The sequence below is a fragment of the Coffea eugenioides genome, unplaced genomic scaffold (genome assembly GCF_003713205.1).
Source record: "Coffea eugenioides isolate CCC68of unplaced genomic scaffold, Ceug_1.0 ScVebR1_3111;HRSCAF=4260, whole genome shotgun sequence".
Classification (NCBI taxonomy): Eukaryota; Viridiplantae; Streptophyta; class Magnoliopsida; order Gentianales; family Rubiaceae; genus Coffea; species Coffea eugenioides.
In genome coordinates, this window is record NW_020863658.1 from 1 (window position 1) to 26,796 (window position 26,796).

General features: G+C 36.1%; 2 protein-coding genes, 2 long non-coding RNA genes, 1 other non-coding gene and 1 pseudogene across 5 annotated transcripts; 3 read left to right on the forward strand and 3 right to left on the reverse strand.

Moving 5' to 3' along the window:
* The first annotated feature begins 748 nt into the window (after positions 1-748).
* Positions 749-3,711, forward strand: LOC113757494 (serine-rich adhesin for platelets-like). Its single transcript, XM_027300748.1, has one exon. The coding sequence runs from the start codon at positions 873-875 to the stop codon at positions 3,084-3,086; it is 2,214 nt and encodes a 737-aa protein (XP_027156549.1). The 5' UTR covers positions 749-872; the 3' UTR covers positions 3,087-3,711.
* A 3,934-nt stretch (positions 3,712-7,645) lies between these two features.
* Positions 7,646-8,475, forward strand: LOC113757498. The gene has a single exon (XM_027300749.1). It carries the CDS (start codon positions 7,781-7,783, stop codon positions 8,204-8,206), a length of 426 nt encoding a protein of 141 aa, XP_027156550.1. The 5' UTR covers positions 7,646-7,780; the 3' UTR covers positions 8,207-8,475.
* A 1,077-nt stretch (positions 8,476-9,552) lies between these two features.
* LOC113757495 lies at positions 9,553-22,247 on the reverse strand (annotated as a pseudogene).
* LOC113757497 lies at positions 14,558-15,937 on the forward strand. Its single transcript, XR_003466342.1, has 3 exons — positions 14,558-15,043; positions 15,166-15,360; positions 15,445-15,937. It is a non-coding gene; the product is annotated as an uncharacterized LOC113757497 (long non-coding RNA).
* Positions 22,248-22,836: 589 nt separating the features above from the next.
* On the reverse strand, positions 22,837-22,939 carry LOC113757499. The gene has a single exon (XR_003466343.1). It is a non-coding gene; the product is annotated as a small nucleolar RNA snR60/Z15/Z230/Z193/J17 (small nucleolar RNA).
* A 2,652-nt stretch (positions 22,940-25,591) lies between these two features.
* On the reverse strand, positions 25,592-26,787 carry LOC113757496. Its single transcript, XR_003466341.1, has 3 exons — positions 26,493-26,787; positions 26,245-26,309; positions 25,592-26,102 (listed from the first exon to the last, which is right to left on the reverse strand). It is a non-coding gene; the product is annotated as an uncharacterized LOC113757496 (long non-coding RNA).
* Between the last annotated feature and the right edge of the window lie 9 nt (positions 26,788-26,796).

Genomic DNA, 26,796 nt, shown 5'->3' on the forward strand with positions numbered 1-26,796 from the left:
TGTCTCTGACAATCTGGAGAACCCAGAAAACCCTGATGGAGTCCTGGCTCTCCCTAAAAGTGACGGTTCGTATCGCGCACACGGCAGAGGATCGGGCATCGAGGACATGAGGCAGCGTGTTTCGGAGTTGGAAAAAGAGTGTGACAGCATGAAACAGGATTTTCATAAGCTGGTGAAATCCAGAAGAAGTTGGAACATATTCTGCAGAAAGAAATCACATTATACAAATGCTAGATCAGGCACCCATGCATCATAGGCCTCTCTCTAGCTGCATCTATTCATAGATTAAAAATGTTGGATGACGTTGATTTGCAAATCAATTTTGTTAGTGAAAAACGTAGCAGCATGACCTGTGTGAGGTTAAAGCATTCATACGTCCACATGTTTGTAAGATGGTACGTTGGTTCCCTGATTGCTTGCAATAGGTATTTAATTTTTGACAGAAATTGATGAACTATTCTTGTAGAGTTAAACCAAAGTTTCCTTTTTCTTTTTTTTTTTTATTGAAAAAAGCCAAAGCTCCATACATAAATATAATACATCTCCCCCATTTACAATAATGTCATCATTAACAGTCTAATTAATTGACTTTCTGCAATTAAAGAAGTTCTGTGCCGGCTTTTGTGGTCACTACATTGCATGTGATGAAGTTACTTGGTACAGCTTCTTTGATGAAAAGAAAAGTCCCACCTTTCCATTTTTCAAACCCGTGGCTTCACTTCACTTCATTTTGCTCTGTGCCCTTTACCGGACTCCACCCCACAATATCCCTTAAACCATCCAATTCATTCATTTCCCAATTCCAACCTTTTTTATTAGCACAATCAGATAGTACTTCTATAGTGTATCAAAAAAGCTTTTCTTTTTTCGACATGTTCCACAACCAAACTACTGTGGAATTGCAGCAGCATCAGCTGACAGAGGAGGAGGATAAGAACAAGAACAAGAAGAAGAAGAAGAAGAAGAAAGATGGGAGGCTGCAAAGCACTCATGAATCCAGAAGCCCATTACAGGAATTGAACAGAGTCACCAGCAGAAGAATCAACCCTGCAAAAAAGAATTGCTGCACCACTACCACCATTAGCAGCAGTAGCAGCAGCATTTGTTCGTCTTCTTCAACTTCTGTTTCCATTGATGCTCCCAAGTGTTGCCTCAAGTTTCTGCTTTCCTCCACGTCAAACTCAAGACCTCGCTCCTCTTCTTCTTCTTCGAGTTCCCATCTTCAGAAGGATCCCAATTTCAAACTCAGAAATAAACCCCTCCTCACCAAGTCCACCCCAAAATCAGCTCCTAATTCCTCCAGGCCTAGATCTAATAAATCCATTGCTAACGAAAATGATGTGCCCAAACAACCCTCTTCACAAAGTTTTAGAAAAAACCCTTCTTTCCTTTCCCAGTGGCAATCCGGTAGAAGGCCCACTTCAAAATCTGCTTCCCAAAGGTCGAAACTTTCTTCTGATTTGAGGGCAAATCTGAAGAGCCCAGCATATGGATGTTCTGGAAGATTTGGTGCTGGTAATCAACAACGATTGAAGCAGAAATATCAACAAAGCTGCGGTGAGCCTGGTTTGCATTTCAATGTTGCTGATGATTTGGTAGACGCTGACAATTTTACTCCTGTTGGCAAAGTAGCTTGTGGGCCTAGTTTAAATTATGCACTAGTTGTTGATGATGATGAGAAGTCTGCGGGGGAAGACTCAAACTCTGGTCATGGTACTATAGTTGTTAAAAAAACCCCACCTATTGAGGCCTCGTTGTCTCCTGAGATCCAATGTGGCGGGTCATCTAATCCTGTTCTAGGTTCAGCTGCAACACCTGTTTGTTATGGTGCCGGGCATCTCATTTCCGGGGTCACGGATAAAAGAAAATGTAGGGCTAGGGGGATCTTAACTATAGGGGGTCCTACTGATTCATCTGATTGTGGAAAAAGTAGTTTTTGTAAGGATGATAGTAATGAAAATGCTGATGTTCTCTTTACCAAGTCAAGAACTTCTTTAATTCCTTTGCCTGCTGAGGCTTCAATGAAATGGTTGTTATCTCCACCTGGTAAGGAAGATGAGGTTCAGAAAGATAATAATGCAAATTCTGATTCACCATTTACGGGCTCAGCCTCATTGCTTCTTTCATCCCCACCTTCATCGTGCTGCCAACTTTCTTCTGATTTAGTTGGTGATAGTGGTGAGAAAAATGGTAGTGGCAATCAGGATGCCACAGCAAGTACGGGGAAGACTAGGATAGTGTTATTATCTCCAAGAAGAATTACTAACTTTGAAGACTTTTCTCATACCCCATATGAGAAGAATGGAGGTTCGTTGATCACCCCCCAGACTAAGTTTAGTTGTAAGACCGATAACAGGCAAAAAGGAGGCGAGAGATCTTATGCTTTGATAGGGAAGAGAACTCCATCTTCGGGTGATCCCTTGAGTGGCAGTAACATTATTCAGACTCCGACATCAGACTCTAGTCCAGATAGGAATGTTGGCATTTCCTGGATAAGTGCAGATGATTGTCAAGCAAATGAAGCTAATCCTGTGGTGGACTCCATGGCAGAGATCTTTCATAGAATAAGTGTATCTCCAAGAAGTCAGATGCAAATGTGGGATCCTTGTGGTTTCAGTTCACAGTTCACTGGCTTGACTTCACCCTCCTGTTCAACAGACCACATACAGCTTCAACAGAATTTGGATACTCGAGTTTCTTGGATTTCTGATACCACAGTAGGGAACTTGTCATTGTCTCAAATGAGGATATCGTGGAGGGAAGGTTTAGTGAGTAGGATCTTGGATACTGATGAATTAGATTGCTGCAGATGCTTGTCAGATGAAGAGAATTATGGTGATAGATCTGATGAGTTACAGCATAAATCACCAAAAGCTTGTGGAACGGATTCACTTACAAATGGCAATCCCAGATCTCCAGAGTTTCTTGAGCACGAACCCGAAATTCTTATAAAAGGAAAAGAAGCACTGTCTCTTGTAGGGACTAACATCTGTGCGGAATCCATCAGCACAGATGCAGGTGGTCTGGTTGCTTCTGGAGATTCAGATTGGACCCTTAGCTACAAAAACCAATTGTTCGAAGTTTAAATGGATCCTCACATTTTTCTGAAAGTAAGCTTTAGTATTTTCTGTGAGAGGTTGTTTGTTACCAGAGAGAAGAATGAAGAACTGCTTCTGAAGCCACCTTTGTTTTATCAGCTCGTCGAATGAGAAGAGTATTTTGTATCTCATGCCATCAGCTTGAATCACCTACAGCCTGCAGCATCTGGATCCTGTGCAATCAGTAAAATTATCAACTCATGAAGTTATTTCAGATTTTATGAGAAGAAAGGCAGCTCAACCTGGAGCAACGACTGTAAGATTCTCTTGCATCTAATGTACGTGCAATGTCCATTGCATGGATGAAAGCATGTTACTGGCTTTCAGGGGTTCTATGTAGGCTACCTTTTGCAATAACCATCAGCTTCAAGAATGAGGAGCATTTCTTTTCATTTATTTCTTATCTATTTATTCAGAAGTTTCTACCATCAGTGAAAAGTGTCTTATCTTTGTTGTGCCAAAAACTGCCCCTGAAGTCACTGATGTACTGTTTTCTTTTGTGGTTATCTCCAAATGTAATCCTATGTCGCATCGGTGACATCTTTTCAAAAGTTTCTGGAATCTTATTTGTGCTGATCCTTGTTATGTGCTATAGTCTGTTTGAATGAACACATTTTCCTTGTCAAGCCTATTAGTGAAACATGTGAAATTAGTACGCCATGAACAGGTAAGGTAAATAAGTCCTGTTATATGAATCTTTAAATCAACCTGCAGACAGTATGTCATCCTGGCCTATCCTAATGCCTTCCATGCTGGAAGTTTGTCAATGCTGCTTACCAACACTGTGTTATACTAATTGAACCCTTAAGAAAAAAAATATGCTCTGTGGATAATGTTGGTAACAAGTGGCTTGTTTATGGTATCCCACCTTACTAAGTTTAATATGTATGATATAATTGTTGAACCAGCATTACAATGATGGCAATGATGTAATCTGGAAATCAAAGTCACAATTGAGTGGATTAGTACTTGACCTTGTTAAGTTTGACGTGATAAGAAAGTTTTAACAACCCTGGAACCTTCTGCATTGAAAAAGAGATGTATCACAAAATTGAGGACTCATGAGATTGTCGACATTCTGGTGTGAGGGGGAAGTGTAAAGTTAGAACAGTTTAGTTGTGTTTCGGTAGAGGCAGCTCAAGAATGGGGTGCTATGTGCTGTCATATGGTGTCTATGAAGAATAGGTTAAAGACTTGCTAAAGTTTATCCAAGGAGTTAATTTCTTACATATGCATGTTTCTTCTGATTCCAGCCAGTGGACTCTTGAGTATCTCATGACCTTTTCCTTCTGATTTTAATTCTTACTAATAGTTAGTGCTTCTACACGATCTGAAAGTGTTGAATTTTCCATATGCTTCCTCCATCCCTTTTTTTGTGCATCTTTCTTTCATCCTTTGCGTTTTCTGAGTAGCAATTTTTAGTTTATGAGAAGCAAGGAATGCATGTCAATTGTGTGTTAGGTTATGACTTTTGACAACTGCAACATTCTTATGTAATCATGGAAAAATTTCAAATATCCAAATGCTAGCATGGTGAATTTGTATAGAATCCCTTAAGAGCAGGAATGTATAGTACAGGGTAGCCTGCTCTAATTATGTTTTCCATTCTCATATGCATTAGTCAATTTGACAAAAAGTTCAATGCACTTCTACAGTATTAGCAGCTCTGCTTATATGTTGTGCCAATCTTAGTTAAACAAGACTGGATGCGTTGGCTTTAAAATACAAAAAGTTCCTGGTCTAAGGGGTCAGCCTTTTGAGGGATATGGCTTGAGCAAGCTGTTACCACTACTGTGATTCAATGCTTGAGAGAGAGAGAGAGAGACCAAATATGAACCTGGTCAATATTAAAAGAAGTAAGAAGCTAGCATGGCCTCTCACTTGTAGTTCAGCATCACAGATTGGTTTGGATCCATCACACAAGTCATGCTAATAAGCAGTTCAATGTGGTCATTCATGTTTTAGAGTGTGGAACGGGCATGATAAACTTGCAGAAAACTGAACCAAATTAAAATTGCAGTGGCCAAATTAGAGGAGTTTACAGAATACAATTATATTAGTTCTCGATCACTACTCTTTTTGCATTATACAGAGGCTACCAGGATTTGTTACCAGCCATTGCTTATTAGAGCTCTCTTTAAAGAGAACTTACGAGGGAGAAGAGGGAGTCTTGATGAAAGATGATGGCAAGACAAAAGTGAAATTCAGGAATGGATGGTTGAAGTGGCCAGGTTGCATTTTTTTTGCTAAATCAATTTGTGTCGCAGCTTGAATTTTCGATTGCAAAGTTTCAGACTTTCTAAATATGCATGCTGTTCTTGGTCAGAAATTTCTATTGTCTGACTAAATACTAAACCAAAAAAATATGGTCTCGAAGTTGTACTTCATTAGCAGCCTTCAGAAAATACCTTCCTCAGACCCTTGTGCTGGTCATGTATACATTCTGCAGCCCAGTTTGAAAGGTAAGTTCAAAGAATATGATGAGAACAATAATGTCAAAATGGGCTTCGCCTTGACTGCGATGTCTTAGCTAACAGCATCGTTTTTCTTCATAGGCAGCCACAGTTCAATCGAATGTGTATCCAGAACATGGTTCAAAGACTCGGCTGAATCGTCTTCGGAACAGTGCCTTCTGTTTCGATATCGGGACTAGATGATTCCAAAATAATGGATTGCTGAGAACTCGACCGAGACGGATAGGAATGGCCGAGTCGCCCCGACTCACCCCAGTCATCCTGAATTAACTCGAAATTTTATTATTTTTTGCTAATTTTTTATTATTTTTATTTATCATATCTTTTACAATTTTTAGAATATTTATCATATCTTTTGCTAATTGATGACAAGTAGTATTAGATTTTCAAATCAGGTTGTTGGTGGAATTGTAATCTAGTGCAAGGGGCCAAAATGGAGTAGGTAAACAATAAAGATAAAAACCCATAAGGACCAATAACTTTCTTTGAGAGTTTGTACTTTTCTTCAGCCATCAAAATCAAGTCAGATAACTTGACGTAAGTGCGTTTTGAATATCATATCGTCATCTTTGAAGACAAATCTCTGCCCAGAAAAAGAAGAGCATAAAACACTTAAAAAAGAAACTTTTTTTGAGAAGAAAAATTCAACCCTCACGTGACTAGAGGAGAGGACTATGTGAATTGGCTCACAATGTTAAAGTTCAAAACGTTTTTTTCCTTCTTCTTCTTCTTCCCTTTTTTATACATAAATAAAGTGGAAATTCATTCAAATTCTACATGACAAATGTTTTTTTTTTTTAAATTTATTTAGTATCTAATAAACTAATCAAAATTATATATCATTGCTTCATGATTCATGTGGTAGACCATTTCAAAGTTTAGCAGTACAACAGGCGGCACAGGCATGTAATTAATGTAATTTGCTTCTAAGAAAGAAATTAGAAAGTGGGTTCTTTTTCTTTCATGTGGAAGATTAAGAAGATGAGAAGGACTTCCAGGAAGAATCTTGTTGACAGTATAGATTAGAGGCCAAGGGTCAATGGTTGGATGGACAAGGCAAAAATTGGAGGTGGTGGATTCTGCACCTAAAAAGCTTGTCTCAGACCAAGTCAACAATCCATCCATTTATATAGGTTTAACTTTTGGTAAAAAATAAAACTCTTAACAAGATAGGTGTCCTTTTTTTTTTTTCTATTGGTTTGTTAAATCAGTAAAAAATGTGTGTGGTTAGGCCTCATTCTTGTGGAATTAGTTAGTTTTACTTGGTAGTAACTCTGCTCTGCTCTGCCTTGCCTGCAATTGGCACAAATTGCCAATCTGCAGTCAAGAAACTACTAACAGTAAGAGTTTTGTTGCTTATTATGGTCATGCTGAAACAAATTGCTCCCCAAGAAGAAATAGAACAAGCCAATGTCAAAATCACACCGCCCCTTGCTGTGCCTTTTACTCCTTGAAAAAATATGTATGTATATATATATATCAAGATCAAATCTTTCCTTGTACTTGTTGGGTTTTCAATTTCTGACGCTAAATCATCTTTACAAGTTAGAATCTCCAACTAGAGTGCATAAACAAATAGTAATGATGAAATTTGATCTTGTACGTATGATTGATTAATACTCTTTGGTGCTTGTATGTATTTTAGCAACCCCATCAAATTCAAGAAAATTCTACACGACAAGAGAGAGTTGCATGTTTTTGGTTATTTTTGTAGGAGTTGAAAATGGACTTCATTTCAGATAGATCAGAAGTAAGATTTAAACCCTTATCTCCTACCTCACCACCAAACTCAAAAATGAATTCCACGAGTGCCATTTGTTTCTTTCTTTGATTTCCTCTGCTATGCTATACAGCTATAGACTATAGTGCATTTGACTGGTGAAGTCAAAAAACACACACACAAACAAACAAAACTTATGGCGTGTGGGTGCTTCCAACTCATTTTCTTCGAACTTTTGATCATCCATCCATTAATCCATCCACTAACTCTCCCTTACCAAACCCAAAACTGATACTAGTACTTAAACGAATCCAAAAAGAAAAAAAAAACGCAATTCATAAGGCCCCAAAAGTCTTCCTTCTCCAAATATAATTCATACCTACCTGGCAGCATTTCCTCCTTTTTGCCTTTAAACTTCCCTCTAGTAGTAACTTCAAAACAGAAATAAACAAAACCAGCCGGCCACCTGCGCTGCAAATTACAATACCATGGAAGGTCTCATTCCAATGGTTTACAGGAGCATCAAGAAAAGCACGTCTCGGCGCCACTACGAACATCTGGGCTCAGGTACTAGCACTGCACCAGCAGCACAAAGCTACAACATTGCTGATTTTTATGCCAATGGTGATGATCAGGACTACGTGATGATGAAGGGACGATATGCTGCTGCTGATCATCATCATCATCATGAGAAGAAGGTTGATGATGATGGCGGCTTCGGTATTATTTATGAAGAGAAAGTTAAGGGACACCAAGACTTCCGCCACCGGCGCTACAAGTCCTTCAGCGTTGATTATAGGGGCGGCAGTTTTACACCGGAGAATAGAACAGGAACAGGAGCAGGAGCAGCCCAGTCCAAGAAACTAGTGCGTTTCAGGAGCCATAGATTCTTCTCCTGCGTGACGGGTGCATAACTAATTTGCTTCTGATGCTCCCTCCCTCCAAGTAGCACTGTCTTGAATCATCTTCAAGCTACGTTGTTGTTGTCATGATGATGATTGTGTTGTTATTGCTGTTGTCTTATTCATTTGTTGTGGTTTTGTCTGAAATTAGATTAAATTGAAGGAAATGATCCATTCTAGTTATTAAGCTAGATTTCTTTAGGCTGCTGCTCGGTGCCATGTAAAATTGTACATATCATCTTCTTCATCATCATTAATAATACATTCTTATTTCAGTCAAATTAGATTCGATGTCAGATTAGTAGTGAGGATTGGATTGCATGTATCAGAGGATTTGTACTTCTCTCACGTCACGTAAAGATTTGACTATGACAATATACAATTGGGATTCATTCATTCATAAACCTTACTGACAGAAACATCTTATTCAGGGCACAAGCAACAACCAACACCAGAAGAGCAATGCCTATACTAAAATCTATTGAATTTGTCATGGCAGAGAAGAAAACTTCTTTGTGGCAGCCAACCCTTGAATTTATTTCCATTGCCAGAACTGTAATTTCTGTACTGCATCAATCTGCAACTTGGATTTTCATTTCCTAGATGATTCTGCTATAATGCCCGTGAGCTCACAAGGTCTGACAAGTATCTGAAAAATTTGTGAATTTTTTTTCTCCTCAGCTTGTTTTTCTATTTGTCCTGTGATCTTTGCAGGGAATTATACTTCAGTTTCCCTTTAAAACAAGCAATCTTTTTTTTTTCTTTTTCTTTTTGCCCACACCTGCCACTTCAACATTTCTCTCTTCCTTAGTGAAAAGGAAGAAAGGACAGGAAAAAAAATTGGAAAAAGTACAATCATTGAGATTAGTAACTATTGGCAACATAAGCTGGCCAAAATCATCAATATTTTACATCAGCTGATTTAATTCTTCACAACATATTCACTGATAACTTTACATCTCATTTAACAAAAGTTTATCAATCATCAAGGATCAAGATTCTAGAGCGACTGCGGTGGAAAATGCTTTAATGTTTACAGCGACACTAATCGCTACCCTTATACAGCGTGGTGTGAACCTGAGTACAATATTCCTATGTTAGGATGTATGGAGTAACCTACGTAAATTCCCACCTATCAGCCCGAACAGGGAGTACTTAGATGTATTGACTGCGAGGAAAAGAAGCAGCTTTTCTACTTTCATTCGTTCCTCATCTTGCAGAAGACACAATATCCACGACAGTCCAGGAGATGATCAACTATCACAAAAGTACGTCACAGGTAAAACATAAAAATCTATTGCATCAGAATTTACATAAAAACATTACATAAGTGTGTAATGTTAGTGTACTGGCCCATATTGTCACAAATTTAAAAGATCATGCTCACTCAACCAGGCTTCCAATAACCTTAAAATCAAAACCAGTACTAGAACGGATTGCGAGAAATGTTCAGCAAATTGAAAGGATATTCTAGGTATGCAAACACAGTTAGACAGCCTTCGAGGAATTGCAGAATTCTAGTAAAACTTCAATTTCATCAGCAGAAAGTACAGGCTAGAGATAGCAACTTCAATCCTCTTTGAAAGATGTTCTACGTAGCATTTCAGAATTTACATCAACATAAAAGCACCGGAGTCTAGGACTAATCTTCACTGTCAGAGCTACCAACATCGCTGCTATAATCACTACTGTCATCGTCAATGTCAAGCTGCACATGCCGAACTTGAATAGGCTTGGGTGCCTTTGTAAGCATTGGAGGTGGGATATGCTGAGGTTGTTGCTCTTCAATTCTAGGAGGTATAGGAAGAGAATCCAATGGGGGCAGTGCCACTGGATCACTAGGTTTCCAACCAGGTGGAGGAAGAATTGGTAGATCACTGGGCAACTCCACGGGCATTCCAGGTTTCCATCCTGATGGCACAGAAATATTAGGTGGGAGCAGACCCTGCATTCCAGTAAGATTGGCCAGTGGATTTGGCTCTGCTGGTTGCCCAACAGGAGTTTCGATCAATGGCTCTATAATTTTCTTCTTATGCTCATCTGTTTTTGGTAAACCAACATCAAGATCAGCAAAAGCGTACAGTTGGGATGCCCGCATTTGCTCCTCCTGTGGAGCAGGTGGGAGTGCCCCACGGAGAGGAGCCTGTCCAGCACCAAATTCTGGTGGTGCAAAAGTAGTGTAGCTTATCCTATGGGCATACGACAATATATCAGAAAGCTTCAGCTGAGATGCCACAGTGGTGGTTGAAGAATCTTCTGCAACATCTTCTGACTTGGACCGTTTTGAACGGCGATAATCTGAGTAATCATCCACAAGGTTGTCAAGAACCTGCTCAGCTTCTTTGAGCTTGCTTGCAAGTGCAAGAATTGCAGCATCTTTTGACCTGATTTCATGTGAGAGTTTCTGTTTTCCATCTTGAAGATCAAGAATTTCTTGGAGCTCTGCAACAGCTTCAAATAGCTGAGTTTGAAGGTTTGTGAAAAGAGTGAGAATTTCTTTGGAGGAAGAAGGATAAGAATCTGGTGCAGTTGATGTCAAAGGTTGGGATTGGGAAGACAAGAAGGAGGGTAGGGAACCTCAAAATGCACTAATCCAGTGCGACCTATTAGGCAAGTGAGGACATTTGCAGAAGAATAGACTGAGCTCTTGGCAGAGGGGGAAGCAGAGGAAGAAGTGTTGAAGAAGTTGGAATAATGCTTGGTGCATTTGATTGTTGATTGGGTGGATGAGATTGCTGGGCTTGGGAGGCAAACTTAGCCGGAGTAGCGTTTTGAAGAGAAGGTGAATTTGGATTTGGTAAGCCTAGCCAAGCTGGAGATTGCACAATCTGATGCGGAACATTCTGGAGCATTTTGCACTTGGTTTCACCTTCAGCAAAACCTAAATCATCCTAAAAAGAAAAAAGAATTACAAGTGAATTCAATTAAGTACAATCTAACCACAAGTAGAATCCAAATAGAACAAGGCACCACACTGGCTTTGTTAGAGGGAAAAAAAACAAAAAGTATAAATAGATTGGTCCTGATAGAACCAGATCATTCAAGGCAAAAGAATGCTTGTTTCAGTTGATTTTGATCAACAATTTGCCATATAGAAGAGCTAAGACAAAAGGGGAAGAGAATGCAACTTTAAAGGACTTGCATCCATCAACAATTTTATGCATCTATGCCTCCTGGCTGCTTTGTTCATCAATTCCACATCCAAAGTAATAGCAACTCATTAAATATCAACTTGAGGAAACATATTTACTAATCCTAGTTTTTTTAAGCCTGACACATCGCGTCAGGTTGCCTGGATTCTGCAGTGGTTGTGTATTATTTGGTGTTAGTTCTTAAGTAACACTTGCAAAATTTCCTATTGACTTGAAATATAGATGGAACAAGCAAGCCTCCAATAAGGCCAAATGTGGCATTCAATTTAAACATCACCAAGAGTAACAGTATAACAAAAAATTACAAACATAATATGCATAAACAGATAGAGTACATTTGCATGTTTTACATTGTTGTTATTATAACTCTTGCATATTATGCAAGGTTGCTAGTCAATCTTGACTGTTAGGTAGTTAATCTTAGGGGTGGCAATTCGGGTCCAAATCAGGTTGGCGGGTCGGGTTCGGGTCAACCCGTCAGAAAATCTGTTGACCCGAACCCGACCCGCCAACCCGTGACGGGCAGGTATGCTGACCCGAATCCGAAAATTTCAGGTTGACGGGTTGGCGGGTCGACCCGAAATGACCCGAAACTTAATTTTAATTTATTAATTTATCACTGTAATTTCTAATAAAATCAATTTCTCACAAAACTAATTACATAATCAAGTAATAAAAATTTAAATAAATAATTCCAAACCAAATCTAAAATAAATTAAACACCGTAAAAGTGTTTTATCCCAAACAAAATATAAAATAAATTAAAACAATATAAAAGTAAAAAATAATATAATATATTATTTGTCCAAATATAATAATTTCAACTTCACACAAATTAAATAAATTCATTTAGGATTAAGTAATTAATGCCTTTGAAAAAAAGAATAACTTAGTTTAGTTAGATAAAATTATTTTTATGTTTATTAAATTATTTTTAATTCGTAAACGGGTCATATCGGGTCATATCAGGTCACCACGGGTTGACCCGAAATCGACTGTTTCTTTTCGGGTTCATCGGGTCCAACCCGATTCTGACCCGAATTCCCGAAACCTCAACCCAAACCCATTAATTTCGTGTTAGGTTCGTGTCGTGTTTTCAGGTCGTGTCGAAAATTGCCACCCCTAGTTAATCTGGAGCTGCCTTAGCAAATGGAGATAAAGAAACTATTCTAGTAACAAGGAGGACATTGCATATAAAAAACTATTAGTAACTGATTAGATGCCTCTCTGCAGTTCGAGTGAAATATGTTATTTCAATTATCTTTACATAATGTCGTGCCTTCGCAACATTCTGCTGGTCTAACTGCAGATTTCTTTAACCAAGAAAAGTATAGAAAAAATCAAAACTACCTACTTTGTAACACTGTCAGAGTGTATACATACATTCCAGAGGCAACATACATACAATTCAATAGATAAATAGTGCAAGCCGCAGCCTTCGCCCAAAAAGACTTTGACATATTCTTTAATTTCAACATGCATCTCACCATATAAAAAGTTTTGATTTATTTTTAGACACAAAAATCTAATGCATGAGAGTAGGGGTGAGCAAACGGTACAAATTCGGTAATTCAGTTAACTGAATTCAGTGAATTCGGTTATTTGACTTATAGAAATCTAAACCGCTTTCAATTTCAAATTGACTATAACCGAATTCATTTCGCAGCCGATTTCGAATTTGGAAATGGTAATGAATTCGGTTAACCGAATTCATTTATAAAAAAAAAAATTGATTTTTTAAAAATTATTATTGATTTGATCTCCAAACTTATTCATAATTTAACACATTACTTATGTTCTAATCATTTTGTGATTTAATTCAATTGGCATTTATTTGATAATTTATTCCTAGAATCCTTAGCCTATGATTTAAGGAACACATAAAAAATGATTAATTTAAACTAGAATAAATCTTAGACTATATAATGATTAGTGATAATTTATGAATTTATAATTTACAATGATTAATAATAAGTAATATTAGTTACAAACTTACAAATTACAATGATTAGTGATAAGTTATATTAGTTACAAACTTATAGTTTATTTCAAATCAAAATTAAACTTATTTACTTACATATGTTATTGTGAAAGTCAATATACTAATACATTGATTTGCAATTCATATACATTCACTTACAATGCTTAGTTGTCTTGTCTATACTTAAAGCCTTAAGATTAGTGAATAAAGAATATGAATTTTTATGTTAAATATGTAATGTAAATTTAGAGCACGTTAATACTTGCAAGTTACAAGTTACGCATTCAAATATTCAATAATTCAAACATGAATGATGTATAAATTACCAATATCTAAATTCTAATTACTAATTATGTTTATTGTTTAATATTTAGTATTATACATATATGTATTAATTATTATCTAATTCTAATCATGTTACTCATGTATAAACTTGGTTTAAAACAAGCAAGTTCTCTCTATCTTGGTTCTAAAATGGTAAACTGGGTTTAAAACAAATAAGTTCTCTCTATGTACAATCCTTAGAACACCTAATATAACTGTGCAACATTTTTTCTTAATTGAATTCAGAAAGCTGAATTTGGCTTTTAAGGCATTTTTACAAATAAGTTTTGGGCAATAATTAGAAGAGAACAAACAGAGCAGAAATTAGCAACCAAGAGGTGACTATCCCAGCTGTATTTGATTGAATTCAAATTTTCATCCATTCACAATATCCATCATTTTCCATTCCATTTCAATCTGTTTTGGAACCTAAATGATTTTGCATTGATTTGATAATTTAAGTATTTCTTGGTCATTTATATGTTGTGAGTAGTTTTGCATAAGCTGGTTTTCATGGACACATATTCGACAAAGAGTAAGCAGTTTAAACTGGAGTAATCTTGATTTTCATGATTGCTTAATATAAGCCTTAAAGCACTGAACATCATCAATGATATAAAAGTGGTCGGAATCTTTTCAGAAAAAGGGTAACTTGGTTGACATTGTGTTCCGAACTCACAACCAATGTTTCAACAACACAAAGATTAAGAGCAACCAACAAATAATCTACCATTATTAACTTGAACTAAACCCACAAACAAGAAAGTAAGGTCATGAAAAGAATTTAAAATTGGAGCACAAAATTTCAATTTCTGATACGACGATATGGCGATAGTGATGGCGATGGTGATAGCGGTGGTGGGCTGAAAATAATCGAAAAAAAAAAAAAAAAAAGAAGAAGAAACTTCACCGTGCTTTCCTGATGAAGAAATTCAGACACCACAATAGCAGTGGCGAGCTCTGGTCGGCAAACAATAACTCCTCCCTTTTTAGTTCTGGCGTTGGATTTGCTTTTCTTTTCATTTTTTTTCCTCCATTTCTTCTTTTTTGTTAAGTGGATGATTATGAAGATTGTGAAGGGATTTTGTATAGGAAGAGATGTTGATTAATGATTCTACGGAATGAAATGTCTGAAATGAAAGAATAGCAGCAATTGTGCAGGAGAAGGTGAAACAAGGAATGCGTGAATATTCACAATTATATGGAGAATTTAGCAATCAGCTTTCAAGCATTTACTCATATATCATCCAGAGCTTTGTTCCAAATCTTTAGGCTGTAGCACCTCTTTTGATAGCTGATGTGATGAGCACGCGTTGCTGTCAAACTAGCAGTCGCTGCTGTTAGTTCAATATTGGCATTACATTGGAATGTAAATCACTTGCTTCTTCAAATGTAAATCACTTGCTTCTTCAAATGAGATATCTTTCTTTTCACTTACTTATTCTTCATTGTGCAGTCAATGTGTCAGGAGGCATTCAGATTGCTTATTCTTTGCTTTGTGTTCCTTTCTTCAGATCCACAAAACTCACACCTTTGCCAGAAACTCTTGTAGATGGGAAGCGCCAAATTTTTTATCAGGTCAGAATTTCTCATTTTACTTGTGTTTAACTGTTAAAATTATTTGTGCTTGCAATTATCAGATGGAGAAGAACAGAGGGTTAACTCGTGCTCGGAAGAAGCTAACCAAAAATCCAAGAAAGAAGCACAAGGTATCTGGCAATGACTGCTGATCTTTTTTCTTTAAACAAATTAAACTCCCAAATACATAGCTGGTGTATCTCTCTTTCTCACAGTTGAAACACCAAAAAGCAGTGGTGCGTCGGAAGGGACAAGTGCGAGATATCAGGAAGCCAACTGCTACTTATGGTGGGTATTAATGCAGCAATCAGCCGCAGCATTAGGTTTAAGAGCTAGTCATTGCGGTGCTGCATTTGCATTTTTGGAAATAGGATGTTGTTTTATATACATGTTTTTGCAGTAATTATCATGTTGAAGAGGGAATTTTAGGTTGAGGGAAGTTCATGTCCGCTGTCTATTTTTTAGTAGACGTACAATTTTTGTGATTGTGACAAAAAAGTTTTGGAGTTTTCAATCAGATCTTACCTTCATGCATTCATGGTCCAATAAGTAGTACATATAATATAAGCTCTTACTTCCTTGGTGCTCAACATTCTAGTAAACCTGGTAGTAGTTTCATTTTATCATATTTGATGATACTACTAGATATGTGTGGCTTACTGTATCTTTTAGCTCCATCTGCCAATCATTATCTGTGTAATTACCTGTTTAAGAAATAAAAGTACCTTTTTTGGTGACCTGTTATCAGATTCATTTACACTTACATCAGAAAAAGTGAGAAGGAACCCTTCGATTACTTATGTGTTTGTGTGTGTGCTGGAGTTTTTGTTTATTTCAATTGATATTATTGTTGAAAGCAGGAAATGTGGTGGTGCCTTTGTTTTCACCATGGGATTGTAGATGTTTTCACATCAGTACTGTTTCTGCTCCAATATTCCGGGTCTGGTAACGTGTTAAAATGAATCAATGCATAAGTACAGCTAGTTCTGGAGTTTAGGGGGGAGAGAGGAAAAATTAGTTTTAGACACAAAAAATGATAGGAGATGAGAAGCAAGAGATTAGAGAGCTTTTAAATCTTGTTTTTAGAGTTCAAGAGATGAAAGAAATGGTTTGGTAAATTTAATGCTATCCTATTTTATATATTTTTGAGGCTAAAAGTTGCATTTTGGTAACTCTAATCCATTTCTCACCAATTGGACACTTTCTTAACTGTGGCTCCAAAAGCCATCCGCTCATATCTGTCCATTTTTATGCTTTCCATCCTCATAAAAACTCAAAATGGAAACTTGACATTTCTTCTCATGTCTCCTCTCTGTCGATGCTTATATTGTGCAGACAAAGTGGTTTGTCTACTAACAGAGACAGTAACTCACATCCACTCGTTGACCAACCAAACAATGAGAGCCATTGAATTGGTGGTATCTTAAAGTTTGGTACAGCTGACATGGAAAAGTTTAGTTCTGATTAAAAATATAAAGCTTGCAAACATAGCTAGCAAAGTTTTGATTGTAGTAAATGATAGATTAAGATACAGAAACCTATCAGCTTGCAGGCGAACACATCATCAAGAGTACTAGTCTCCAAAAACAATAATGTTGGTAGATGTTCTGTGTTCACATTTCTAATCGTACATTTCTTTCCTCTAATATAACAAATTTTGCAAATTCTTTTGGCACCAGATTTTCCAAAACTCAAATACATTGTGCAATGTTCCAATACTCAATTCACTTTCACGTATAGCAACAAGGGTCTGTCAAGCAAAATGCCAAAAGATTGTATAGCATCATGAGACTGAATATACATAACTGAAGATAGCATATTATAGAATACACAGAATTGACTAAATCATTAACACACTCAGTGTAGACTTCAGTTTTCTTAGAATTTAAGCAGATTGTGACAACTTAGCATCCAATTAGAATATGATCAAAGTAGAAAATCTCATAGCTCTTGCATCACTCACTGTTGGGGCAGCTCCCCTTGTGACATCATCTTCCCTATAAATCAAAAGATACGCATCCTATATCCACTCAAGCCTTCTGGTGGATTGGTGGAAGGATTACCACTCAAGCTTTTTGCATTTGCCAACTTAGAACCCTTCAACAGACGAAAGCTTCTCAATTCGACTAGGTTATGTTTCTTTAAAAGGGCTGACAAGCCTCATTTGCAGCAGTTGTCATCTAAATGGAAACAAATTTGGTATCTGTTAGGTTAAGTGCAATAGTAAATACACTCCAGAAAAGTGGAAATAATAGACCTAGGAAGTAGATGCATGATTATGGGAGCAAGAACATACCACAACTTAAAAATCCGACCAGTGGCTTTCCCATGTATTGCTCATCCATAGCTCTGTTATTTAACCTTGAAAACCATGGGTGGAAGATTCAAAATTTCAGACAAGTTTAAAATAAATGGCAATTTAAGAAGATCTTACTAATTCTATTGTTTATGAAAATTCACGAAGCCATAAAGAAATCAGCAGTATTGACAAAAGTCAAACAAATTTTCTAAAACCAGAGAATTTTCATCACAAAGGGAAGTGTGTACCTCATGCATGAGAATCCCCGCAGCTAGCCAGAATGATCTGTCGTTGTCAGCCTCATATATTCTTCCACAATTTATCAATCTGAGAGTAGACTCTCAAGCTAGACTCAAAACCGCCTACAACCACGGGAAGAAATGGCATCAGATCAGAAGCTATATAGTAAGCATACACCACTGTAGAAAGCATTACACTCATGCTGAATTGTAATTTAACGTTCTCTATATGGAATTAAAGTGCAAGAATCTTCCTCTTGGGAGAGAGCCCAGATAAATCCCTCCAACAAAGGAAGTTTTCTGCTTACTTTTTCTAGTGCAACTGTGAAGGAGGTTTTGAACTAGGCTAGTTAAGACCTCAATCTTGGGAGGTCTTGAACTAGGCCAGATATAGAAGAGGTTCCTCAATATGTGCAATGACTCTGCTGTTCACAGAGTGTTCTTTGAGCCAAAAAGTAGCTACCATCAGGCACCAACAAAGTTAGAAAAATTAGTAACATTCAATTCTTAGAAGATTACAACATATATGAGCGCTTACTTTTTAAAGGAATGAAGTGTAGATTTAGATCTTGAGTAGTTAATACTAACATCAATATAAGAGGATAAGTAGCTGGCTAAATTATTCTAATTCATTAAACTTGACTTTTGTTCCTTGGAACCCAGCATCTCAATGTTTTTGGTTGCGCCAAATTTGTTATGAATAGATTAACATCAGGTTACTAAGGTCAGAAACCCTTTTGCACCCACAATATAGCCAAATTCAAACTTCATCTAAGTGATCAAGCTATTTAAACAACGTATCAGGACTCTAGATTTTGTTCAAGACAACCTGTTTCAATAGAAATAGTCCTCTTAGATTTGAGAAACAAAATCAAAAGTCCACAAAAACATAAATATCAAGAAACAGGTAAAAAACAAAATGATAAGGCTGATAGAGGATTGCAGCAGCATTTATGGTACCAAAACCCTTCCCAAAATTTCTAAGCAATTTCAATTTCGAAAACCAGAGAGTTCATTTTGTAAGAATTCATTAGATAACAGAAAAAACTGAATTTGCAAGATACCTCAAAAAATAAAGTCAATAAATTTACTTGATATTTAAGTCATGCCTTAAAGCAGTTTCTTGATATTTCTTCCCAATGGAGCTCTTAGTGAAGATAATGGAAGTCTACTATTATTTATTTCATAGGTTATGCTAATGAAGTTACATATCATCCTTGTAGCTGGTTCTTGAAGTTTACTTGTTTATCTATAGTAAGCTAACAAAATACTTTGAGGTGTTCATTTCTTTTTGGTTGTATTTATCTGTTTGTTCATTGATTTCTAATTCAGTGTGTTCAAAAGTACCATAAAGGTGTTTGACTTGCCTATTCATTCTTAACTAAGTACTTGAAGATTTTTGCCTATTCATCGGTTCCACTTCAAGGCATGGACAGTCTTTTCCACCAGGAGATTGCCGTCCAATGACGCGTACTCCCAATAACGCGAGCCTTCCTCTCAAAAATTTACTTCCTGATTCAATGATATCCATCAGAATTCCATATAAAATTTTAACCGTCTCACCGTCCATTAACCTAATTCATCTTAAAGACTCAAAATGATATACATCTCATGACAGGCTAGAGAATTTTATGCAACATTAAGATGAACCAATAAAAGGAGAGTATTAACCTGGTGTCTTTGCCATCAACCATTCTATAACCTTGAATTAAAGGACTGCCCCATCACTAGATTGCAAGAATAGCTTGTGTTCTTAGTTACTCATACACAGGAAAACTTCCTTAGCATGTCTATAGGCAATTCATCTGATCTCTGGCACTCAAATAACTGTGCGACAACACAGAGTTGCATTAGAGAATTAAAGAATGAATGTAATCTACTAGTAACATTGTTAAACGGATCCACAATCCACTAGGGCATAAGAACTAACTCAACAACTAAGAGATCCTGAAAATATTCCGATTTGCTAACTACAGATGAATAAGTAATTTCAAGAACCACATACAAAAATGAATATATGCAACTTCATCCTTCGGTTACCACATACCAAGTGAACCAAAAAATAGCAGTTGCCCATTGTTTCGACAAGTAGCTCTTTTTAGAAGATAAATCAAGTTCAAGGCAACGCTTGACCGACTATTCAACCGTCAGACAAGCTTCACTATTTCTTAAAATTTCAGCCACTAATAACTAAAAAAGTTGCTATTTACTGCTTCAAGGCAACACAATTTAAAGGTCGGTTCTTTAAATTGTCTTTGCAATTGGATAAACTTTTACGAATAAAAAATTTTTCAGCATAAAGAGGAGTGTACCTCATCTTTGTTGCAGCAGCAGAGCTCTAAGCCTCAAGAAGATATATTCCACCCTCTTCTTTTTATACTGTACCATGAATCTTTTCCAATACTTAACTGTAAACCCTCAAACTAGATTTGTCATTGCCTACAACATAAGAAAAGATGCCACTAGATCAAAAGTTGCCCACCAATTGAATATAGAAAAGGAGAAAGCATTATAGTCATTCTGAATTGTAACTAAACCTTCTCCATATACAGAACGAGAAAGAATCTTCCTTTTGGAGAGCTTTGATGGATCTATTTGAAGTTAGAATGCCACTGCCAAGGAAATAGCTCCTCAAAGATGATAAGACAACCTGTTTCAACAGGAACAGTCCTTACATTCTTGAAATATCAAATCAGAGTCCATAACCACAAACACAAGGAATCACCAATAAAAAGGAAAAGGATATGAACATTAGAGGATGGCGGTCGCATTCAGATACCAAGTTCTTCCCAAAATGTTTAATTTCAAAATCCACAAAATTAATTTTGTAAGAATTCACTAAATAATTGAAAACACTAAATTTGAAAGAGACTACAAAAACTAATCTGGACAAATCATGTTTCTTGATAATTAAATAGCATTTTCTTGACATTTCTTCCTGCATAGCTACTTAATGGAGATAATGCACATATATTTCACCGGTTATTTGGGTAGTGATTAAATGTAATGAAGTTACATACCATCCTTATACCTGATTTTCAAAATTGACTTTTTATTAGTAGTTAGCAAACTAGAATACTTTGAGGTGGTTCATTTTCTTCTTATTTATTTATTAATCTCTTTATTTGTTTTTCTAATTTCAGCATGTTTACAAAAGGAATTTGAATTTTTGCAGGGGAATAATAACTAGCCAAGTATTTTTCATAACAAGTTCCCTTGACAAAACAAGGATACTCTCTTTCACCAAGAGGTTGCAATCCACATGAATTGTACTGCCAATGAGGTTGATCCACAGGAAATTGCATATCATTACACCTAACAGCTCTATTTGGAAGATATATCAACCAACTACTTCAAGGCACTACTTGACCATTCAATCAACTGAAGAGCAACACTATTTATTGATATTTCTTGACATTTAAGGTACTAATAACTGGAAAAGTTGCTATTTACACTTTCATTCGTGTCAAAAAATGAGGGATCTGCTAGACAACACAAAATAGTGACCACCATCTTCCCAAGCAGTGAAAGATAGATTTTAGCATTTGTTCCTATAGTAGAAATAGCAAAAGAAACAAAAGCTCCAACAATTAACTGGTCAATGGCCTTGAGCTAAGTTCAGAACAAATTAAAGGCCTTAGTGTGTTATACTAATCACTTGAAATATTGGCTTTTTTAAGTTCATTACTTGAAAGGCTAACAATCTCTTGGTACTACTACAATTTTTTCCAATAAAGTGAATAGGATCAAAAGCATGTTCACAATCATGCTAAGTTCAGAATCTCAGTGTAAACATGATGATTTAAGCTTACTTTATGAAGTGCATTGTTTGGCAGGGAAAAAAAATTCAGCATTTTGAGGAAAAAGCTCTTAGTTCCAACTAATATGTGGAATTCCTCAACTGAATGGAATACTTTGCATCACTGATCAATGCTTGAAATATTATCACTGTGCTAGTTGGCTATTTTTGTTGTCAGTCATTACAATCTAACAAACACATTGCTCATGTCAAAATTTCAAACCACAAACTAGATATGGCATACTCTTGGCTGAATACAAAAATGCTCAAACAAATGAGAAACTCAAAATCTTTTAATTTTGAGTAATGCTATTATGTCTCTCAGTCTAGTAATTTGTTTGACCACTAAATTGGGAAAGTGTATGCTACCCACTAACAACTACAAAATTTTGAAATTTATAGTTGCCTTTCTCACCATATAACACAAATTTTGATAGCAGAAAAATTTATGTGGATAACCACGTCAGATAAAACAATTTTTTTTTTGAGACCAAATTGCAATAAATTTTCTCGTTACTGAAGTTCAAACAAATACCAGAGGAAGTAAAAAAGGATAGTGGATCACAAATGAGTATCATGAAAGTAGAAAAAAGCACACAAACACATAAACAGAGAGGTTACCTGAAAAGCAGAAATTAAGAGGACCAAGGAAAGATACGTTTGGAGCAGTTATTCAGCAGAAGTTAGGCTGCACAATTAAAGATTCAATTAAAAAACATTATCAATAAATTACCACTGTCAATACTAAGAAAAGATTTTATGGGGAAAGATTTATGGCTGACAGCGGGGGCAACCCGCGCACGGGGTTAATAAAATTTTATTATATAATTTTAATTATAATTAAAGTTTTAATAAATAATCAAGTTAACTAAAATATCAACCACATCAAACCAAATTATTGATTCAGTAATAATTTTACAATTGCAACTCATAAAAACAATCAAACAAAAGTTATTTAGAACACAATCCAACCATGAATAAAATAAGTATAGACTAAAATAGTCAAAGTCTTTTCACTTTGGTACCAAATATAGGATCACTAACGAACCAATTATGAATTTATTCATACAGTCCCCAAAAGAAGAAAAAGTTGCATCTTCCTGTAATCCTTTCCCTCAAAAAAAAAAAAAAAAAAAAAAAAAATCGTCTGCAATATTCCAGAACAAAGAAATGCTACAAAGAGCGATGATACTTTTTGATTAACCATTAAAGAAGGAAAAGAAAAAGAAAAAAATTAAAGAGCAAAATGAAATAATTTCATGGGAGTCAGAAGTGCCATCAGATAGGAGCGAAAGACTTTAGAAATTTTATAATCACGTTAAAAAAATGATTTATCATTTGAACTATATGCTTCTGATCATCACCTGACTTCACAATCTCCCATGACTCGATTAATTCCTCGTCTAAAACAAGTATGAAAAAGTAGCCCTGTGTTATACCTTCTGGTTAATGAAGAATCAAACTTAAACGTAGCTAAAGTGAGAATCTAAAACGTAGCTTGAAAATTTTTTTCCCAAAAAAAGAGATTGAAAAAAATGGGAATAGAGTAAGAATAAAGTAGTATTGCCTCAGAAGGAAGGCAGTAGTGGTGTTGTAATCCCTGATTTCTCATAACATCACCACTGTAAATCATCATTACATATTATCTATAATTATATATATATATATATTTTTTGCGGGTGACGGGGCGGGGGTATACTCCCCCCGCAGCGGCCCCCCGCCCCCATTGCCATCCCTACCTACGAGTAGTAAAATTCATTAGCCTCTCCAAGATTTTAGTTTGCGTTTTTGCAAGTTTTTAAACATAAAACTTTTTTTAATTTATTGATTGGTTTGTGAGATTCCAATATTACTTTCGCTGCGTGATTTTTTGTGCTAACAGGAGCAAGTTATGTAACTCCAAATACGTATCAAAAACTGACCTTTGGAGAATGAACTTCATAGAGATATCCTTTCTGATGTGAAATAAGTTGCATACTGGCATTTGGAATGTAATTTTGGAGTTAAATGACCCTCTATAGGACTTTTCTGATATATTATCAATAGCTCTATTCTACCTTTATTAAGGTTAACTAAACTAGATATGGTGTTCATAGAAGCTTTGGGTGGCTTTCGATTTTGGAGCTGTTTAATTGCGGGTCTAATTAATTGTGGGTCTAATTTTGAGAGCTGATTAATGTTCAGCTCAGAATGTTTAATTTTTTATTTTTTTATTGTTTTTGTGGTTCTACGCTTACTGTCGAGCCCTTGTTTGCAGGCATTATTCAAAATTTACTCTATTGCAGATGCTTTAGACTAGTTGTGGTTTAATTCCATAATCCCATTAAGGCTTTGAAGGAAATATTTGAATGATTACTCTGCAGTTTTTTCTTGTTACATGCTTTGATCTCTCTTTTCAAGTCAGCTTATGGCCGGAATTGATAACACTAACGCCAAAAAAAAAAAAAAGATACAAAGTGACTACATTTGCTATACATTATCAGGGTGTAAACAAGTCTAATTAGATTCAGGTACTAAACCTTCCTGTGAACTTGAGCAGCTTGTTTGTTAATTTGAATGAGCCTAAAATTATATACAAAATTAGATTCAGAATATTAAGTTTTGTCATTCTTTCTTTGATGGCACGGGATATTTTAAGTATTCCTATCACTGCAGTGGCCTCGGAATCAGCTTTCAGTGGTGGTGGTAGAATTGTGGGTAAATTTCATACTTCGCTCCTACCAGAAAATGTGGAGGTCTTGTTACGTACTAGGGATTGGTTATATGGAGTAGCAGGTATGTTGTACTTGACCTTTTCATGTACATGATCTTGTATTTTACTGTTTTTAGTCACTTATTGAACTTTGCTTTTGATTTCAGCTTCTGAAGATGAAGAAGACAAAGAAAGACTGAGTATTGACTTTGCACCTATAGTTGCTAAAGTTACTAACCTTCATATTTAGGTAAGCTGTATATTTCATAATTTTCTGGTCTTCTTACTCTAGTGTTGATACTTTTGGCCAACATTAAATGTTTGTTTGACAACATTATTATTATAATTTTCTGTTAGTTTTGATGATGATGCAATACTTTTTTGAATGGTTCTTTATCATATTTATGTTACTCTGTTGTAAATTTGATAAGACCCATTGCACCGAAGCTAGCTAAATTTGTATGAATGGTTCAGCATGTAATCTCTGGTTTGATGATGTTTCTGTTCTAAGTTTCTTTTTCCGGATAATGTGTTCCAGATTGATGCTGCAATTGATAGAAGAATATCAGAAAGCAGGCTTGCTGGTCGTATGGCATTTTAGGTTTGGTGGCCTAGTGTTAGAAGTTGGAGACCTTTCTGGTTGCAGCTCAAGAGTTCATCAAGTCTTAAATTAAGATTTGGTCGAGCACCTCAAGTGATACTTCCTGCTCAGTCTAAACTCTCTGTTCCTGTTGTATGTTTAGGCCAGAAACCTTCTAAGATAAATTTGTCATTCTCAGCACCATTCCTATCCCAACTCCACTCGACACTGCAGCCTAAGCTGCTTCTTTACCATCAAGTCGCTCAATTTTGCGGATAATTACCCTACTAGAGAGGTTCTTCAAATATTTCAATTCTTCAATTTGATGACTGTGTCTTGATCAACATTAAAAGAATCTTAATATTTGAAAACAAGACAGCTGCCCTATCCTTGACAGCATTTTAAAATTGGACTCGATTGCACAAAAACCAAATTGCCTCTGGCTTTTCAAAATCCTGAATTGATCTGGAAGCTCTCATAGCGAATTGCATAGAGAGGACTCTTTAATCCTCAAAAGTCTCTAATTTGTAAAGCTAGTAAACAGAGACTGGCAAAGTTATGATTGTAGTATTTGACAGATCAAGATATGCTAATTGAGGTTGGCAACTGCATTGCATAATACCTCCCTATGTCAAGATAAAAACACGCGAAACTTGCAAGTAATCACAGCATCAAGGGTACTAGTCGCCAAAAACAATGTTCTACAGATATCTCCCATCGAACATTTCTAACCGTAAATGTCATTTCTCTAAATGATTAAAATGCAATCTAGCAATTTCTTTTGACACAAGATGGAAGATAATTTACAAGATCACATACTTTACAATGTGCTAGTATATTGTAATACTCGTCCACTTTTACATCTAGCAATAATGTATTCTTCAGCAAAATGTCAGAGAAAATGTATAGCATCATGAGAATAATATACAGAACTGAAGACAGTATTATTGAATACACAGAATTGAAGAAATCCTAAATACAAGTGTAGACTAGAGTTTCCTTGGAATATGGTCAATCTCTAAGTGCGAAATCTGGGAACACACCACACTCATAGACAGGGTAGTTGCTCTTGTGGCTGCACCTTCTGTTTAAATCAAAAGATGCACATTCTACAGGGTGTCATCTGATGGACTGGTCAAATGGTCATTTCTCAAGCTTTTCAAATGTGCCAACATAGATTCCTTTAACAGATGAAAGCTTCACAATTCGATCAGGCTATATCTCTATAAAACGACAGACAAGCCTCATTCGCAGCATTTGTCATCTGAATGGAGACAAATTTAGTTTCTAAAAGGCCTCAAGGGAATTCAATCTCCACCAGTTGAAGTGCAATAGTAGACAAACTACAGAAAATGGAAGTAGCAGATCCAGAAAGTATATCCATGATTATGAGAGGAAGGACATACCACGACTCAAAAATCCAACCGGTAGCTTTCCCATGTATTGGCTTATCCATAGCTCTGTTCTTTACCTGGTAAACATTGGTGAAAACTCACTGCTTTAGACAACTTTAGAATAAATGGCAACTTATAGAGACATTGCCGACTCTATTAATTGTGAAAGTCTGAAGAAAGCACAAAGAAATCAGCAGAAGTGATGAAAATCAGATAAATTTTCTTGAATCAGAAAATCTTCATCACAAAGATAATTGTACCTCATGCATGAGAATCCCTGTAGCAAACCAGAATCATCTTTGATGCAGCTTCTTGGATAGCTCTAATCCTCAAGAAAATCTGTCATTGTCAGCTTCATATTTTCTTACAAACGGTAATCCTTTGAGGTGGTTCATATCTTCTAGTTTCATATATTTTTTTCTAATTTCAGTATGTTTTACAAACGGTCTTTAACTTTGCCCATTCATCATACTTAAGATCCTTGCAAAGGAAAAATAACTCACCAAGTCAGGCATAGAAACTCTTTCATCTAAAGACTGCCATCCACATGGATTCTACTGCTAA